This window comes from Vanellus vanellus, assembly GCF_965231255.1.
Source record: "Vanellus vanellus genome assembly, chromosome: 5".
In the NCBI taxonomy this organism is placed as follows: domain Eukaryota; kingdom Metazoa; phylum Chordata; class Aves; order Charadriiformes; family Charadriidae; genus Vanellus; species Vanellus vanellus.
Window position 1 is genome coordinate 14840608 of NC_138910.1, and position 18655 is coordinate 14859262.

General features: G+C 36.3%; 1 protein-coding gene across 1 annotated transcript in view; it reads right to left on the bottom strand.

Annotated features, from left to right (window-relative positions):
- Nucleotides 1-8051: 8051 nt before the first annotated feature.
- Nucleotides 8052-18655, bottom strand: part of PTPN4 (protein tyrosine phosphatase non-receptor type 4) — a 72003-nt gene continuing 61399 nt past the window's right edge. Inside the window, exons 23-26 of the mRNA XM_082483474.1 lie at nucleotides 16872-17000; nucleotides 15222-15370; nucleotides 11957-12092; nucleotides 8052-9433 (exon numbers count right to left, since the gene is read on the bottom strand). Coding sequence (XP_082339600.1) covers nucleotides 9347-9433; nucleotides 11957-12092; nucleotides 15222-15370; nucleotides 16872-17000 — 501 coding nt within the window. The 3' untranslated portion in view covers nucleotides 8052-9346. The remainder of the gene's footprint in view (nucleotides 9434-11956; nucleotides 12093-15221; nucleotides 15371-16871; nucleotides 17001-18655) is intronic.

Below are 18655 nucleotides of genomic sequence, written 5' to 3' on the forward strand. Positions count from 1 at the left end.
GCGGCCCACGTGCTGCCCGGGTGGGGGGTGTGTGGTGGTGTATGTGTGTGGGGTGGGTGGGCAGCGCCACATGGGGCCTGGCGGGGAAGAGAGCCGCCCGGGTGAGGGGGGTGACACAACAGGGGCGACGGCGACCAGGGAAGGCGCTGAGGAGACGGCGCTTCGATGCGAACCTTCGGAGTGGCTTTCAAATGATTTGGCTAAAATTTCCGGAAGTTTTCCCTCAGCAGCTCTGTGCAGGGAGAAGGAGCCTCAGGCTCTTAAACTATGAAGTTTAGAAGACGACCGTGTGTTTAAACACTGCCTGAAAGGATAACTGTGGCAATGTACTAACTAGAGCAGAACTGCGCCCAAACTAGCACTGTCGGTATTAACAGACTGGAGTAAGATTATCAGGGCAGACCATGATGACAAAATGCGGTCTGTGATCTAAAGTCCTTTGGACATACAAGTAGTTAGTCCCCATGGTGGATGCTTTTATAGTTTTTCTTGTTCCTGCAGCCCAAGGGGAAGATCCATCAGAAGCCCAGGAGAGCTGGGAATCCAGCCTGTCTGAGAGCCTGGGACAGCGGGGACTGTGGCTTGTGACTGGGAGTGCTTTTCCTAACGGTGATGCGCATTTAGGGAGGGGATTCTGCCCCTCTACTCTACTCTGGTGAGACCCCACCTGGAGTATTGCATCCAGCCCCGGAGCCCCCAACATAAGGACATGGACCTGTTGGAGCAGGTCCAGAGGAGAGCCATGAAAATGATCCAAGGGCTGGAGCACCTCTCCTATGAAGACAGGCTGAGAGAGTTGGGGTTGTTCAGCCTGGAGAAGAGAAGGCTTTGGGAGACCTTATTGCAGCCTTCTAGTACTTAAAGGGGGCCCAAAGGAAAGATGGGGAGGGACTCTATCAGGGAGTGTAGCGATAGGACGGCGGGTAATGGTTTTAAACCAAAAGACGGTAGATTTAGACTAGATATTAGGAAGAAATTATTTACTGTGAGGGAGGTGAGGCACTGGAACAGGTTGCCCAGAGAGGTTGTTGAGGCCCCATCCCTGGAGGTGTTCAAGGCCAGGCTGGACGTGGCCTTGGGCAACCTGGTCTAGTGGGAGGTGTCCCTGCCTATGGCAGAGGGGTTGGAACTCTATGATCTTCAAGGTCCTTTCCAACCTAAACCATTCTATGATTTTCTACCCTGGTCTATGAAACCCGGGCTGAGATAACTGGTCACTCACCTGCCACACAGAGGAATGGCCATAATGAAACCTCTTAGTACACCCATATGGCTAAATCGGCTCCAGTGCCCAAATACATCGAGTTATCTTGATGTCATTTGCTGAAATGGCAAAAACAAAGCTGCCAGGTAATTGCCCAGTATTTGCTGACAAAGCAACAGGCTGATTTTAATGTTAAATGTCAGTTATTTTAGCACGCCTCTGTGGACAACAGGCCAATCCTGCCACAGGCAAAAGGAACAAGGCAAGCTTGGGGAAAGGTGGGATTCTGGTCTGTGCGTGGTTATTTACTCGGGAACACAGATTTCAAAATGGGAAAATTTAGATATATTTTTATCAGAGGAGCAGGGATTATGCTTGCTCCCACTACTCCATCAGGAAATACATGTGGGAGTTTGCAATAAAGTTCCCAGAGAAAACATACAAAATCTTATTAAGGAGAAAAAAAGTACCTTGAAAGTTTTTAGATCTCATGAATTCTCTGTGCAGATCAACTAACCAATCATTTGCATAACAAGGATGTTTAGTTTTTAGCGCAGATCTGTCACATAAATGGTAGTCTCCTTGACATTAAGTCTACAACGATTCAATATTTTTGTATTTCAGAAAAAGCTTTCTGGAGAATAATTACCTGATTCTTAAGAAGTTGTCGCTAAATTTTCTGCCCATCTTCAACACTTTCCTCAAACTGAGCTTCTTTTCACTTTGTCACTCACAAGCTCCCTTGTCACCGCCAATAACTCCATTATTTCCAGCTTCCTTTCTGTAGCTTCAGTGACACAAATACTTTTGCTCATTTTTCCTCTTTCTACTTCACACCAGCTTCTCGCTACTCTTCATGTAATTACAGTCTACTCCTTTCTTTGTTTGCTACTCAGATACAGTCCAAGTATATGCACATGAAACTGGTATCTGTGACTTGTCTTCTATCCAGTCTTCCTATTCCAGTTTAAACAAATCTCTTCCTACTTAATCTCTCTTCTATTTCTCTCCTTGAATGCTTTCCCAGTAGTTTATCTTTTTGTACTTGAAATCCAAACACCTTGTCCTCACTTTAAAGTCCTAAATTAATCAGTGAAATTAAGAACATATGGGTCTCTCTTTTCTTAGACTCTTATCCCTCCTGAAATTTTCATCTTGCCTCCCAAGTCCTTTCATCTTCTTCTCCTACTTTTGCTTTGAATGGGTCCTCACTTTTTGGCAACAAATATTTAATCACAAGCTTCCACCAGGAATTTTTGTTCTTCACATTGGTATTCCTCATGCCCTCAGTTTTCTGATCAGACTATGATCTATTGAACACTGTCTCCAAAGCACTCACGGTATAAAAGATAAATAAAGAGTCGTTCTTTCATTAGAGCAGAAACTGCAGTATGTATTTTCAGATAAAAAACCTTTGGCTGATACTGTCACACTGCTTCTGTAGCCAAGCAATTTCACTTCTGATAATTTAGCATCCTCTTATAGCGCTCAATCCATAGGGCTGTATTTACGGCATAAAGCATCAAAAAGTGAAACACAAGATAAATGTTATCTGGCATCATAAGTGTATTAAAAGTAGCATAGCAAAACTGTGTGTACAGTAGCAAAAAATCGCAAAAAAAATTAAACTTTAAATTACTAAAGCACATCTTTATTTTGCAATTAAACAATTAAGATCCACAAGTAAACTATATATATATATTTTCAAGTCTGTACCTAGACAACTATTTGTCAACTGAAATTAAATATATCCACAAAATATGCATAACAGCATTTTTTCACATAATAGAATGAAATTTTACTTAAGACTAAAACAAGACTTGTTAAATGTTAATTAGCATATTTATCCTGGGAACTGCTGGTTTTCGGTAGAAGTTAGTGTATCATTTTAATGGCAAGAAATTTCATTTTATCAAAATGAGGACAAATACATAAGGCCCTTTAAAGCATACAGTAGCTGCAGTGACAAAAGCTGAATTTATTTTCACATTGTCCAGTGTTGACCAATTTCAAGTTTCCATCATTTTCAATCAACCACCCTGGCTGTTTAGCCAAGATGTTGCATTTAGGTTTTGTTTTTTTGTTTGTTTTCTCCCCTTCATGTGCTTTTAAACAAATTTATAGGCAAAAGTCTACTTCTGGGAAGAACCTTCCCATCCCCCCAACATTAATAAAGATACACAAGAGTTAGTCTAAACAACAAAAGAGCTATTCAACTCTGAGATGATTTACTTCACACTTGCAGTCCATCATTCAGCAGTATGAAACTGAGATGAAATTTGACAACTGAAAGCCACAGCTGGAAATGCAAAGTAATTACCAGAAGTAACTAGAAAAAAAAATATTGCCACCAATTCTGATTGTTAATAATGATCTAAATAATATCCTTCCCTTTGTATTTACACATAGTATAGCACCTGTTACAGAAAAACCCCAAACCTTACACAAAAAGCCCTGCCAAATTGACTGGTTAAAATGGGATCACTGGGAAACTAACCAAAGCAAACGGACAACAAATCTGGATAAAATAAAATCTTCATTTTCTTACTTTAATTTTCCTGTAAAATTATTATGGGTTGTTACTGTGGAGCCCCAATGTACTGAGATAATTGCACTGGATCGCTTATAGTCTAGTCTTTGTGGATATATTCTAGTTAAAGAAAACAACAGCTTAATGTAAACTGTTTAACCCTTTCACTCATGTCTTAGGCCCCTGGCCTAGGAGTAAAAGGGTGGCAACTTCTTTAAACTTTGTTGTGCATTATCTTTAGTTATCAAAATTCAAATAAGTTAAGTAAAAAAAAAAAATACTGATTTCCAGGTAATTGATCTAATGTTAAAAATAATGCTTAGCAGAAAGATTTACAGTAAACACAGCTAATTTGCAGCTAGCTGAGAGATCAGAGATAAATTTACGAGTACCCTGTAGTTTCTATTTGCACCTTTTTTTAAATGCAAGCTTTATATTCTCTTTAAGACAGAAAAATTAAGATGATAAATTATTAATATCTTCTTAATATCTGTTTTCTGAAAGTCCCTCAGAAACACATACACAATAAAGCAGAACTGGTTGGAACAACAGAAAGCATTCGTACCAGGGTGTAATCCAAATCATCTCTGTACAGAAACGCATTAAGCATCTCTCTCCAGACCCAATTTATTTTGTCCAATAGTTCAGTCAGTAGTAAGCATGAGATAAAGTGCTACTATTCAAACATCAAAACATTAAAAAAAAAAAAAAATCACCCTTTAAAATGTGTAAGCTTGCTAAATATGAAATAACACAACGAACAAATTGTCAGCCAGTCTGTGAAACCATAGCTATACCATAGTCTTAAGTAAACCATGCTATAGCAGGCTAGAATGATAGATATTTTAGTGGCAATTTTTTTTTTTTTTTAAATGAGGCTACTGGTTCAAAGAAATCAAAAAGTCCACGTTTTTTAATTGAAAAAATCAGCATTTTTTTTAAAAAGTGACTCAGCTCAAATTTTTACCATTGCGCTCTCAAGGAGCAAAACTTGCCAAAGCCATCAGCCAGAGCTTACAGCAGATGCACCATCTAAAAACTTGGAGAAGCCCTACAAACTAAAAAGAGGCACACTCATGATAGCAACCAGCACAGAGGTAAAATCCAGTGATAACAAACTGGCCTCCTTTGTAGACTGCTAAACAAACACACAAAAAAATATCAGTTTCAATTTATAACTGCAGTGGGATAACAGAGACTGGACAGAACAGTTATACTGAAACAAACCAACCATTTTCCCCTTGTAACAGCTTCCTAATCACCACTAATTATAATCCCTGCGATTCCATGCAAGATCCACGTCTAATCAATGAATATGTTTTTATCAGATTTTGATATTGGATTCTAGCACTAAAAGTAGCAGTGGAAAAGAGCTTTTCAAGTTTCAAGACAAAAGGTGAGTAAATTAGCAAATACACCCAGCCAACCAGGGACCCGAGATGTGAGCTACAAAAAGACTACAGGTGAGATCAGAGGGCACCATTCCTGTACTGTGTGGAAGATCAAATATGCAAAATTTTAATTTGGACCATAACCCAATCCCTCCCTTTATCCTCAGGACTGAGGGTCTTGAAGATTGCCTGCACAGTGGCTCTACAGTCAAAACTACAGCATACGTATCAGACAACTTGCTTTCGCTTGGAAATTGGTGGATCTGTGGAGTTTTTCATGGTCATGCTAACTCCCTGAGCCATCAAACATCACTCACACACCTGCACACACACTGCAGAAGCATAAAAATATCAAGTAATTCAGCTCCACAGCACACCTGGAGCTCCAGCATCTCTATGCCGACCTTCCCTACTTCCTGGCTCCCTGGGCAGTGCAACTGCAGCAGGTCCGCTGCATTTTGGCCCTTCCATGGATACCACAAAGCTTTTTGGAAGGTCTCCAGGAAAAGCTGCTGGCTACACGGGTTCCATAAACTCCTCATATTCCTGATCTCCCAACTGCTTTCTCACCCTTTCTCTAGTAGATGGTGTGCCAAGACTGCGATCAGATATTCTAGAAGTGTTACTGCTTTATCTATATGGGACGTAACTTTCAAGATTTAACAGAGAAATGTGGAAGGAACATCAGCTAGCATTAAATGTAGAGAGAAGAAAAAAAAATAAAAATCAGGCTTTCTCTTTTTCATAACTTGGAGAGAATATATAAAAATAAGTTATTTAAAATACCAAATGCTTCCAAATTCAGGATAAATGACTTCTTCAGCTTCTTCAGTTTGGTATATCTAAAGCAGTATTTCTCAAAGTGGATTGGCTGACAATCTGTAGCTGGTTTATTAACCAATAACTGCCATCTTAGTTCATATTTAGCAAATATGAAAAAATGCCCCCCAAACACTCAAAGCCCCCACTAGTGCCCCATGTCTTTCTACTAAAAAAACCCTTCAAATCCACTTTAAACAAGAGATGGTAGTGGTAGTTTTCAATCCCAACCTAAAAGGAAAACAAAAGTCTTAACATTATACATTGGCACAAAGTTGTCATAATATTGCTCTTATTTACAATGAAAACTTTTTTTTTTTTTAACTGGATTTGTATCATGGAAGTGTTACAAACATACTCTTTCCCACACCCAGCCAACACTTTTCCTAATCAAATGGTATGAAAATAATTATTCATAAAATCCAACAGTCATAACACCAATCACATATAGGTCTATAGGTCATTATGTCTGAAAGATACATTCATGTTTTGTACAGCATGAAACATACAAAAACTTCTTTAAAAAACTCTTAAGGATGATACAGATCTTCATAACCCAAAGTAAAATATTTAGCAGTTTTGCTTTTTTTTGGCCATATAAAAATATTTTAAAGGCCATTTATACCACAACAGGTAGAAACACTTGAACAAATGACTTATGGTGCAGAAAAAACTTCAATGCTGTTCTCTTTCCTAATCAGTTTTTGGTTACCACTATCCTGGCTTTGGAGAAGCCAAAAAACCACTGAGTCGCTGATGACCAATTATCTAAGAATAGTTACTTTGTTCCAATTTCTTCCCCAGTGCAACTAGTTAAGACACCAGAAATCAGCTTACGTCAGCGCAGAGGAAGATTTTGAAGAGAGCTATTATTCTTACCTGTGTTTGTAATCAAAACAGTAATGACAGACAACCAACAAATATCCCACTCTTAATTGTGGTATAAATGGGTCTTTTGAACTCAAACTGCTTTGGCAACTTTACGTAAGAATATTTAAATATGTGACATACCAACACTATATAATGTTGCTATAAACTCCATTTCTGATTTCCCTCAGAAAAAAAGGGCAAATGCTACTTTCATTTACAACTTGAACTATGAAGAAAATTTATTTCAATATAATGGACAAATTATTTTAATTTTCAGACATTAAGTGCTGAGTTTAAAATAACCTTCCAACTAGCCAGCATCTCAGCTAATTATCTTGTCACATGGAAGTTAAAGCTTATACTTTCCTAAAGAAGAATTTTCTTTTGTTGCAAATGGCTTAAAATAAAACTGAGATTAAAGCTACCTTTTTATTCTTTTTCAGTTTATCAGATCTCGAGATTCTTGTGAGATTCATTTTTCACTGAGGGATAATATTGGGATAATTTATGCATCAAATCTAGAAATATAAGTAACAGGGCCACAGGCCACCTAAAACTATTTTGTTTTCTAAAAATATTTAAAACTCTATCTTCCATTTGGCATTGTGGTTCACGTTTATTACTAAGTCATAAGCCAGGATTTCACTTTGCCTGAATCCCTTTTCACTTAATAGTTCATAGCTGATCTCTTACAAATGTCCATAGAACACAGTATATTATATTATATAATTCTTCATTAGTTAAAAATTATTTAGCATAGTACTTTCCATTTTAATTCTATGCTCTATATAGCTTACAACAAAATTTACCGGATAAACATTTTCAGGAAACCAATACAATAAATTAAAACTTTTAAATAGAGGGCACAAAGTTATGTTGTCACGGGGCAGTCAAAGAAGTGACTGATCTTTTTCTTACAGTATATTACACTGGACACCTTGCTTCTGACCTGGTTTCTCCTATACTGGAAAAATATTAAAAAAATGGGACGTGTACTTGTCTTTATAATGAGCTCAGATACTGCATCAGACAGACATTTCTTACAAATCTTCTACCTACTAAAATAAGAAGCAACCCATACCAACTGGAACAATTTTGCACAAGCGTGACAGAAGGTGACTGGGGTCACTATGGAATTAAAGTTCTGGGACAACTTCATAGTGTTCTCCACACCCCACCCCACCCCTCCCCAACAATTAAAACAAAAAAAAAATAAAAAACAGAAGGCAGACCTGTACGAACATGGCTTGAAATCAACTATGAGGACTTAAGAAGTAATTGGTTAGCAGATAATGGAATTAAATCACATCTGATTGTAAGTTCAACTTAATTATCAGTGCTATTAAAGAGTTATGTTCTAATCAAGTAAGACAGCTATTCTCAATAAAAGGATAAAACAAAGTATCAGCTTCTAATGACCTACCAGCATTTCATAGTAAGCTGCTAGTAAGTTACTAGTTGGAAGGAATGAAGGAATGTGTCAGATTTTTCACATAATTACAATACAGCAGCATACAATGCTCATTCATTAAGTTGGCAGAGGTGCTTTTGCTACTGAGAATAGCACTCAGGTACTTGTATAAGGAAAGAGGGAACGGTATTTCCATGACCCCTTGTGGTAACACATTCCAAGCACCAAGGGCCGTTTTTAAAATCTGAACCCATTGAGATAAATATGACAGGACAATACCACCCCCACAGAATCATGAGTGCCTTTCACTGGATGTACGCTGTAAGTCTCAAGGCACTTAAGGGGTTAAGACATAATGCATGCACTAGTTCCCACCATGTAATCTTAAGTCACACGAATCAGAATACACCAGTGTATGACACACAAGCTGTGTCAAAGAAATGCTGTTTATTATTTTTTTTTTCTTAATTTTTATTGTTATTATTTTGTACAAGATGCTGGTAAGTGGGCGTTATGCAGCTACTGCTGGGTTAACACAGACGCCAGCTCTCCTCTAACAACCAGCTGGTCTCTAGTAAGGGTGTAGGACAAAGTGTGCTGCATCAGTAGGCAGTGTGTATCTATCTAGTACCGGCAATATTGCTAATGTTGTAAAAAACAAAACAGTGAAGAGTCTGTACATAGTAAATAAACCTAGCACTGGAAAAAGACCATGGCTTAGTGTATTTTTTTCATTTGTTTTTCATCTTAAGAGACATGGGTGTAAAACAGAGTGAAATAATTCCAAGCCTTGTTTGTAGCAATTCGACCAGAAGCGCAGTATATGGCACTACAATGAAATATCGTAGATTACCCTGAACACAATTAGTTCTTTCAGTTTATGGTTTGTTCGGAGCAAAGCACGAAAATAAAGTCTTCAAACAGATGAAGGTTAGAAGAGTTTCAGAGACTGATTTTGTTTCAACGTAAAGTGCAACAGTGCTGAAGTTTTCAAAGTCCTTTGTCAATTCTTCGCTGTACTTCACTATCATTTCCTGCAAGCAGTATTATGGCACAAAGAATGCTGCCAGTTCATTATAGAGGACAGGATTCCTCAATTGATATCCTAGGCTTTTAGCTCTTTACTTATGCAGTGATGCTTGTAAAGGTTTAATAAATCCTTCTTCATACACCTTCAAAATAGCTTCACATACAAATCTGTATTGACTCTGAAAAGGAAAGTAGGTTCAGTAAATTGAGCAGAAATGTAATTGAACCATGTCATTTGGAAGCAGAAAAGGCCTCTAAGATTTTCCCACCCCGTTCTCTTGACAGGCCAAGGACTGTGCTTCAAAGTTAGTCCAGGAAATACAAAACAACAAGAACTTTATATTAGAACATCTTGTTTCTCAACAGAAGAATGGGATGAATGGCACTTTGAAATATATACCAAAAGTCATAGCCACACAACTGGTACTATTAATGCAGCATCACCTAGTTAGTAATTTTATGCTCTTTATTTCATTGCTGAAGTTTCACTGACCTGAGGTTTCCATGCACTTGGATTTAGAAGCTATAGTTTCAAAGCACTTTTTCATACTAACATCAATTCTGGTATGTTACTGGCACCTCTGTCTCAGAATTTGATAAAAAGAAAATTCTTTCATATTTTAAAAAGCCAGAACTCCAGTTTCTCAACACTATATCAATCTCTGCAATGTATTCAAGTCTAGCACCTGCATACACAGAGGTCACTAATATTTTGTTTTATACAAATAATAGTTAAAAACCCTAACGCTAATCAAATTAGAATATAATGAAAATAAAAGGAAATAAAATCACTGTTTTGTAAATCACCAGAACCAACGCTGAATACTGCATAACGGTGCCTATGATGGTCAGAAAGCCAGTACGCCTGCCTTTTCAGTGTCGTGGAGTATGTTAGATCTTAAATGGGCACAGTAACATATTTAGTAATAGAATCATTATTTACTGTATTGTTGCATGTATATTAAAATAGTTAAACTTATACATATTTGTGTAAAATATTTCTTTTGCCTCCAGTGTTCCCGAAGGAGACTGAACTCTCCTCGTATACCACATGCAGCAGACACCCATGCGTAGGGCCATCTTGTGGACACTGAGTGAATCTTTCAGGATATGCAAAATCGGCAAGAGAGTGCCAAAGGAGAAATAACAATAGCTAATATTTATGAAATCTTTAAAAAACCAACTTCAAGTCTTTTACTATCCCTTCTCCCTCTGATGCAGTAGACACCTGCCTTTCACTGAAGCTTGAAAATTCTTCTTTCTCTTAGAAAAATGGGAAGACCAGAAGATATTTAGCAGATGCTGTGAAACAAATAGTTAAAACCCTTACCACTGCACCTCCTACCTTTACTAATAAAACTCTCTTCTTCTCTATGTATATATCTAGAGAGATAAGCTGTTCATCCTGCATAGTCATTACAAACAGCGAGAGCCATCCTTTACTATATTTTAATGTATCATCATCTTCCTCATCCTTCCTGTGCTAGCTGAATAATACAACTTCTTTTTTACTGGAATATGAATACTGGGCAGCATCCGCACTGAATGACAGATGACCTAGAAATGGAGGCCCATATATACTTTTTGTCAGTCTGAATACTCTATATGAAGAATAGAAAAAGGTTTATTCAAATTTGATTAGAGGAACAGCAGCAGGGACACTAAGATTACTACAACGAGTAACTACCTTCAGGTAATTGTGGGAGAGATTTGATACTAGATCTAGTGCCTTTTCTCCTTCAAAATACTTTCTCTTTAAATGCTATATACTACGAGTAAAACTATACAACTGATTACTGATTAAAAAAAAATAAAATCAAAAACCATCCAAAGTGGAACTGGTCAAAGCTTGGAACAACCAAGAGTCCGAGCCTTTTTTTTTTTTTTTTAAAAAAAAAAAAAAAAAAAGACAACACAACTCAATCTTTTGACCCTGTTTACTTATTTTCTAAAAATGCAAACACAAACTGCTCTCAGACATATGCAACACTGACACAAATAAAAAGTTTCTAAATCTGTTCTAAAACTTTTTCAATTCTGAAATACAATACATTAAAGCAACATCACAAATATCTCAAAAAAATCCCAAACATTATAGATCCAGGAAATTCTAGCCTCGTCAACAAGAGGAGAAGAGAGAGCACCAAAAGAATCCTGGTAGCAAGTTACTTTTTTTTAGACTAAATACACTTAAAATTACTTTGTTATGTATTTCATCAGATTTAATTATACTGATTTTTAAACATATTATTTCTCTGATTATTTCCCTTTTATTGAGTCACTATAGGGCAGAGTTAAGGCTTATTTTCATTACGACTAAGGCAACAAAGTCACTGAATTGTATCACTGAAGGTTTTTCTTGCATGTCTTGAATCCTTCTGTGTTTACCTTTTATACAACCCCCATTCTGAACACCTGGAATTAGCCTCCTGCTTTCTCCACTGAGTAATTTTTACACTACTTAAAACTGGCCCTTTTTGACATTAATTTCCAGGTATCCCCGAAACCACTGCTGCTTTTTTCAAGTTTTCTTCATAGAAATTTAAAAAATTGTTCCTTTCCAATGCCTCAGCAATTTATTCCTGCCTGAAGCCTCTTTGCAATATGATCAACAGCAAGTTTATTAAAAACCTGTCTAATGATATGACTAGATAATAGGAAATTACTCTTTTGCAACACAGAACAGCAAGCATGATACTCACAGGTGTTTGGATCATCATGGCTCTTTGATCTCTCATGGTTCTTACAATATCTAATGGATAAACAGGCTGATTGCACTCAATGAGACACATAGCTGTCTCCATAGTGATAAGAACTCCTGTCCGTCCAATCCCAGCACTGAAAAAAATAACCAAAACCCCAAAATGAAAAATGAAACAAAGTGTCTGGAATATAGTTCATACATAAAGACCTTCCTTCTCAAGGATTCTCACAACTGATCGTTATGATTCCCACACTATTAGGGCAGGGGTTAAGACAGACTGTGTCTGTGTCACTGGAAGCCTCCATCTTGCCCAAACAGAGTGAAAAGCAATCAATCAGTGCAGAATTGTCAATCCCTTGGAAGAGGGACTGTTTTAACCCAGCCATTCACTTGAGCAGAATTTACAAACACATATTTATTCTGATTATATTATAAATCATACTAATATCTAGACAATAACAAAACACAGAGATACCTAGCATACACCGTGCACTTTGTGTCAATTTGACCGTTACTGGAATGTTGGGCTGATTTGATAAAATCATGTTTATGTTCTTGAAGTGATCCATACCTTCATATTTCAGAATAAGGAATAGAACAGTTACTAGAAACCTTTGGAGGATGACAATAAAGATAATTTTCTTAGTATTAAAAAGTACAAGAGAGATCTAACTTGTGTAGATTGAAAAGGAATAGTAACAGCAATTCCTTTCAAGACAATGAACCATAACATATACATGTCAGAACGGCAAAATTTTTAAGAGAGCTTACACTAATCATATTCAGCTTAAAAATAAAACAAATCTAAAGATTTATCTGCCTTGTTTTACATATACATACAGTTTTCCACAAGTAGCAATCCTCAAAGACTGAATATTTAACCTTGAACTTGATAATCGGTTTTAAATTAAAATTCTTCATATTCAAGAAAATTATGCTGGACTTTTGAAAGAAAACACACATGTTTCTTCATATATGAATACGTGACCAAATCCATATTTTCAAATGCCAGCATTAACTCAACTCACACAACTAGCATTTCAGTCAATAAATGAAAGTGTTTGCTTCTAAATTAGTTAATATAAACATTCCAAACTTTGAAACTTACTTGTTCTGATTTTGAATAACTTCAAGTTAAGTCTGGCCAAACCACTAATTTAAATCTTTGCCCAGAAGGTGGCATTAAAGCTACTCTCTCTATATATTTTTCAGTGATGTCATGAGAATTTTATGACAAGATGTAAATGTGCTGGTTATATAACGTTATTCAATAGCATTTTGTATTTCTAGAATGTATACGTATAGAATTGATATGCAGAAGTTTTTATCAAATCCAAACAGGAACAGTATCTGTCAAAGAACCTAATGACTCATTTTACAAATTCAAAAGATTCAGAGAATGATGGAAAGTGTGATAGTTTTCATGTGATAAACGTTTAAGGTAGGCTACGACTCTTCAGCTTCGAAAAAAGAAATCTTTGACCGATGGAGGGGAACATTGAGACAGGACATGAAAACCACGAAGGGCACAGACAGGATGGGTAGTTCAACATCTCATCTAGAACAAGAATTAGAAACTATTCAACTAAACTAGTAGGAACCTTGTAAAAATAAAAACTAACACATGAACACAAGCTTAGAAACTAGTGTTTTAGGTAGTTTAACATAACAAAAAGCTTTCCAATTTCTTCGGGGTTTTGTTGCTTTATAATCTTTCTGGGTTTTGGGGGGTTTATTTTTAAACTACTATTGTACAAAAGAGACGTTTGCTCTACTAGCTACTTGGATTCCCCATACTAAAGCTGGTAGCTTAGTTCTGAAAACAAGTTTTACCTTTTTTTTGCACTAATGCCTTGCCCTGTTATACTCAACAGACATTAAAAATAGTGTGCACGCACCATACGGAGGAACCCTTGGGCTACTTCAACATGTCTCATGAGTGGAATTTGCTTACACTTCCCAACAGCCACCAAGTTAGGCAAATTAAATAAATTATGTTGAACTGTGATATTACCTCTATTTTCTTCTGTGAAGCATAAAGCTGTTATAAATGTTGGTATTGAAATTATCAGTGTGGAGCTAAATTGATGCCTCATTGAGATGAAAGAAACTGTTCATACTCTCCAAACTTGTTGTTCCAGTGCCTCTGCAGACTTACACACTTTATATTGTAAAAGTTGTATTTGGCTGATATTTTCACTATTTGTTCACAACCATATCAACAAAAGTACATTAATAAATTATATTGTTCCTCAATTTCCATTAAGACAGTGGCATTCTGCTACTGGTTCACCCTGACCAGCATAAAGCAGGAGAGAGCGCAACACCAATTAAATACAATTTCTGATACACAGAGTGTTAAAGAGAGGAAAAAAAATTACTTTCATATTCTTCAATAAATCTCTAGTTCACTTGTAGATTAGATAGTCTTTAAATTGATTTTATCCCTTAAACCTCTCAGCTTCTCTCTGAAACAGGAACGATGCACATTTGACTCAGGAACACTGACTGTCTGGGGAGTATTTTGGAATTTAGAGGTCAAATTTTATTCACAGAAGTGCTCACCAAGAATTGGTATAGCACAAGTTCATTTGAAGACATCTGGCATTATGCATTATTATAGTTTATTAATTAGGTATTTTAAAGGATTAAGATTTTGAAATTTACTATAGGAATGTAGAATGCTATTAAAAAATATTGCACAAGAAAAACATATTTCACGTGTACACAGAAATCTGAGTAACAGTTATTTTAATTCATGAGAAAAGTAAATTGTTGAAAAAAATGTGTCATCTTAATGTATGTATCAAAATATCGTGTAGCATGAGACTGCAGACTTGAGAGAAAGTATCTCTTATTTGATCATTGCACATACCACCCACATTTGGTGCTATGGATTATTTATACAGCTATTGTGGAGTTTTGTAGAACAGTCACCATGAGGAAAATGTTCCTAAGCATCTTTTGCCATTTCCCTGAATTATTATATAGACCGTGAGCACAGGCTTTTAAACTGTAAACAAAAAAAAAACACCAAAACCAACAAAATCCCCGCACAGATCAATGCGTGTAGATACTCAAAATTTTCCCTATTGAAACACGATTACAATTTTAAGTAATTGTTTAATACAAATGTTGAGTTCTCCTGTCATCCCCAAAGCAGATACAATTACATGTTTATTTACACAATGAAGCACAGAAAAGCTATTTGATGATAAGTAAGTTCAGTTTGATGATTTAATAAAGTTGGGAAAAATGGATACCTGCAATGAACAACAACAGGTTCTTCTCTGCCAGCCCTCTTCTTTCGCACAAGACACACAAAATCTAGGAAATCGCTGGAATCATCAGGAACCCCATGATCAGGCCATGCTATATACTGGATTTGGGTTAGTTGGCGGCTTTCCTCTTTCTAATCAGAAACATGAAGTTTATTCAAGTGTAATTCAAGCCCCATTAAAAAAAGAAAACAAACAAAAAACAAGTCAAAAATAGTAAACTAAAGTAAAATAAAAATAAACTAAAATAAACCAAAATAAAACTAAACTAAACTAATCAATGGTACATTTACAGCAACTTGTACTCGTAATAAAAGTGGCGTCAGGCAACTAGCAGCACTTTATTAGTGTTAACCATTGCTCATCCTGGATTTTATAATTACATTTTCTCTTAAAAATAAAAAAAAAGCAATCCACAAGTGTTTACATCTTCAACAGGTTAAAAAAAAAACACATGCCATGTAACAGCAAACAGTTCAAGGATACCGGTGATCTATCTGAACACTAGATGTACAAGAAGTTAATCAAATTTTTAGCAAACAAATTTAACAGAAAGAGGTACTACCTTGCTAAGTCAAATGACAGAACTGGGTTAGGAGGGGAGAGGCAGGGCTTTCAGACATAAAACCTTTCCTTCAGACTCCGTATGAACAGCAGCATTGTTTGGGTTTTATCTGCACCTCTTAATTTTATCCAGCGTACTACACACAAGATACAGAATGACTTTGTTTTCCACTCCCTCCTGTCCCTTGCTCTAATAGCACAAACATATTCTGCCTCTGATTGGTGGAGGGGACGGGCCATACAATCAGCAGCATTTCAAAGAACAGGATTTACAGTACCTTAAATAACCTTTAGGCAAGGAATAATTTAGAGAGGTTCCACTGCTGATAACAAATGAACAATTGTCTCAACAGGTCACACGGAAGGAATTTTAACTGCAAATTGACTAAAAGGCAGCTCTCTAAAACTGGCATCTCATCTGGCAACCCAAGCAGTGAGAAATGAGCATGTGAACTAAATTCCAGATACTCATTTCCAAACATTCCTGAGACTGAAATGTAAGCTGAAATGTAAGCACACCCTGAAAATGATGCAATGCATGTCCAAGAAGTCCTTGTTTACATGTAGTCGCCAATCCCAATTCATCTTTCTCTCAGCAGGATTTATCTTCCATCTACTTGCACATATTCTCTGAGATGGAATTATTAATAACTGTTTGCCTCTACAAAGACAGATTTTCAGTTGCAATAATGAAATAGCTCTGTGTCATGTTTTGAAAACATCAAGGGAATAAAAAGTTTCTCAACTTCTTTAATTTCTCTTTTTCTTTGTATAAAATACACCAGTAAAGACTTTTAAGACAAATAATACATCTTTCATGGGATTTAAAACCAAATAATATGATTATGAAAATTGAATCTTTGTGATATTTTGCTAGTAAAAGGTTTGTTATCATTCTAAGAGCAGAGTTTATACTAGGTGAGTACATGGCAATATAAGTAGTTTTCTAAAGGCTTCTAGAAATAAACATTTATGTGGATATGCCACCAAGTTGAAAAGAAAGTCTGATTTAAGTAAGTTTTAGCTAGTCTGTGACAGACTAATACTTAAAAATATATATTATGATTTTACCTCCAGATTAGTCAATGTCATTTCTCGAAAGACATAAGCAGGATTTCCTTCTTCTGAGTGGCAGGTAATCTGGAAATTCCCATAAGATGAGCTTCCTGATGGCTCTGGCCAGTACTGATGGCATTTAACCTAAGGTGAACACAGTTTTAAAGATGCCTGGGTTTGAATTCACAGAGTATTATTTTCATTCTCTCTAGTTTCCTTACACTTTTGTTCCTTAAAGTCTATTTTGATCATTTTGTAATCACTATTAATTTACTTACCAAATGGACTGTGTTACTTATTGTTTATAAAATAAGGTATCGCAGAGATTTCCTGGTTCTTTTTCCAAGAGGACATATGCACCAGCTCAAGGTTAGTTTAACTGAAGATAGATGCTTTTAACTTTTATTACGATTTTTAAAAAGTATCTATAAATATTCCATCTTCACACTTGAGTGACAAAGATGCTGCTTTATAAACATTTCTGACCTCCAAAATCCTAATGTAACCTTCTCAAAGCACATTTATATGGGAAAAGAACAAATGAAAAAAAAGGCGATAAGCAACAAAAAAGTTGCTGAACTAATGCAGAAATTAGCAGGATGCAGATGGTGGACTTGAAAGACTCTTGATCAAGTCATCAAATGTGAATGAAAACTTCAAACACTAGGATTTTCAGGTATATTGCTTAAATGCCTAATTACAGAGGTCATTTCAGCTCAAGTGTACTTTTGTTTTTCCAACCCACCTGGCGATTCTTTAAGAGCAGCCAGATTTGCAGACTTCCTGCTCCACTGAGACATCCCGGCATGCAGTGGGATAGTGATGTCAGTAGCCTCATGATCAGCTTTAGAGCAGGGAGTCTGCCTATGGGTATAAGACAGATAAGTCCTTTTATTTCATTATTAAGCAGCTCTCCAAAGAACTCCACAAATATCATTATTGAAGGGGTGGGGGAACCTCAGAGAACTGCTATTGCAAGTCTGTTCTTAGCAGATCTGCAAAGAAAGCTCAAATTAAAAGGGCACTTGTACTGAAATTCCCTCTAATCATGTTTATTTGGAAGCAGGCAGCATCATGCTAACATTGAGTCACAGAAAAATGCTTAAAAAACGCTGCAACTCCCCTTCAATTATTTTCATTATATTTAGAGCCCTGACCTCCCAGGAAATATACGGTTATTAAAAAGTTAGAATATATACAGACAGCTGAACTCCAGTCTGAGTTGACCAGAACACCCACAACCTACTATAAATCCATCTTCAAAAGAAATCCTGATTGTGGAGAAATTCCACTGAACTATTACTCCAAACTGTCGTTTCTGTCCATGCTCCCATCCAGCCAGTACTACTGTGAACACTCCAGACTATAAACCAAGTAACTCTGGAATTACACTGTGTGTATGATCAGATTTGATTGCTCCGCCTGTCTCCAAAGGACAAAGCTGCATAACAAAGCTAGTGAGGAGAAACTATAGCTTAAAAAAACCCAAACAAACCACAAAATACGCAGCACATATAAATTACTAAAAATAATTGTGTAACTGATTACTTTATTACTAGTAGTCTATTTTTACACATTTTTGTATGGAAATGACTTAAAGAACAAAGATTCTTTCATATGATTAAACAAATGTTTAAAGCCACAGAAGAACATTTTACAAAAAATTTTATATTTCAAGCTTATCAAGGATTCTATTAAAGACAGCCATCCAGGCATGGGATCGTAACACTGCAAAGCTGTGTTAGGCTGCCTTAAAAAAATTAACCTCCCTAAAAATATCTCTCTACATATCAAAGAAC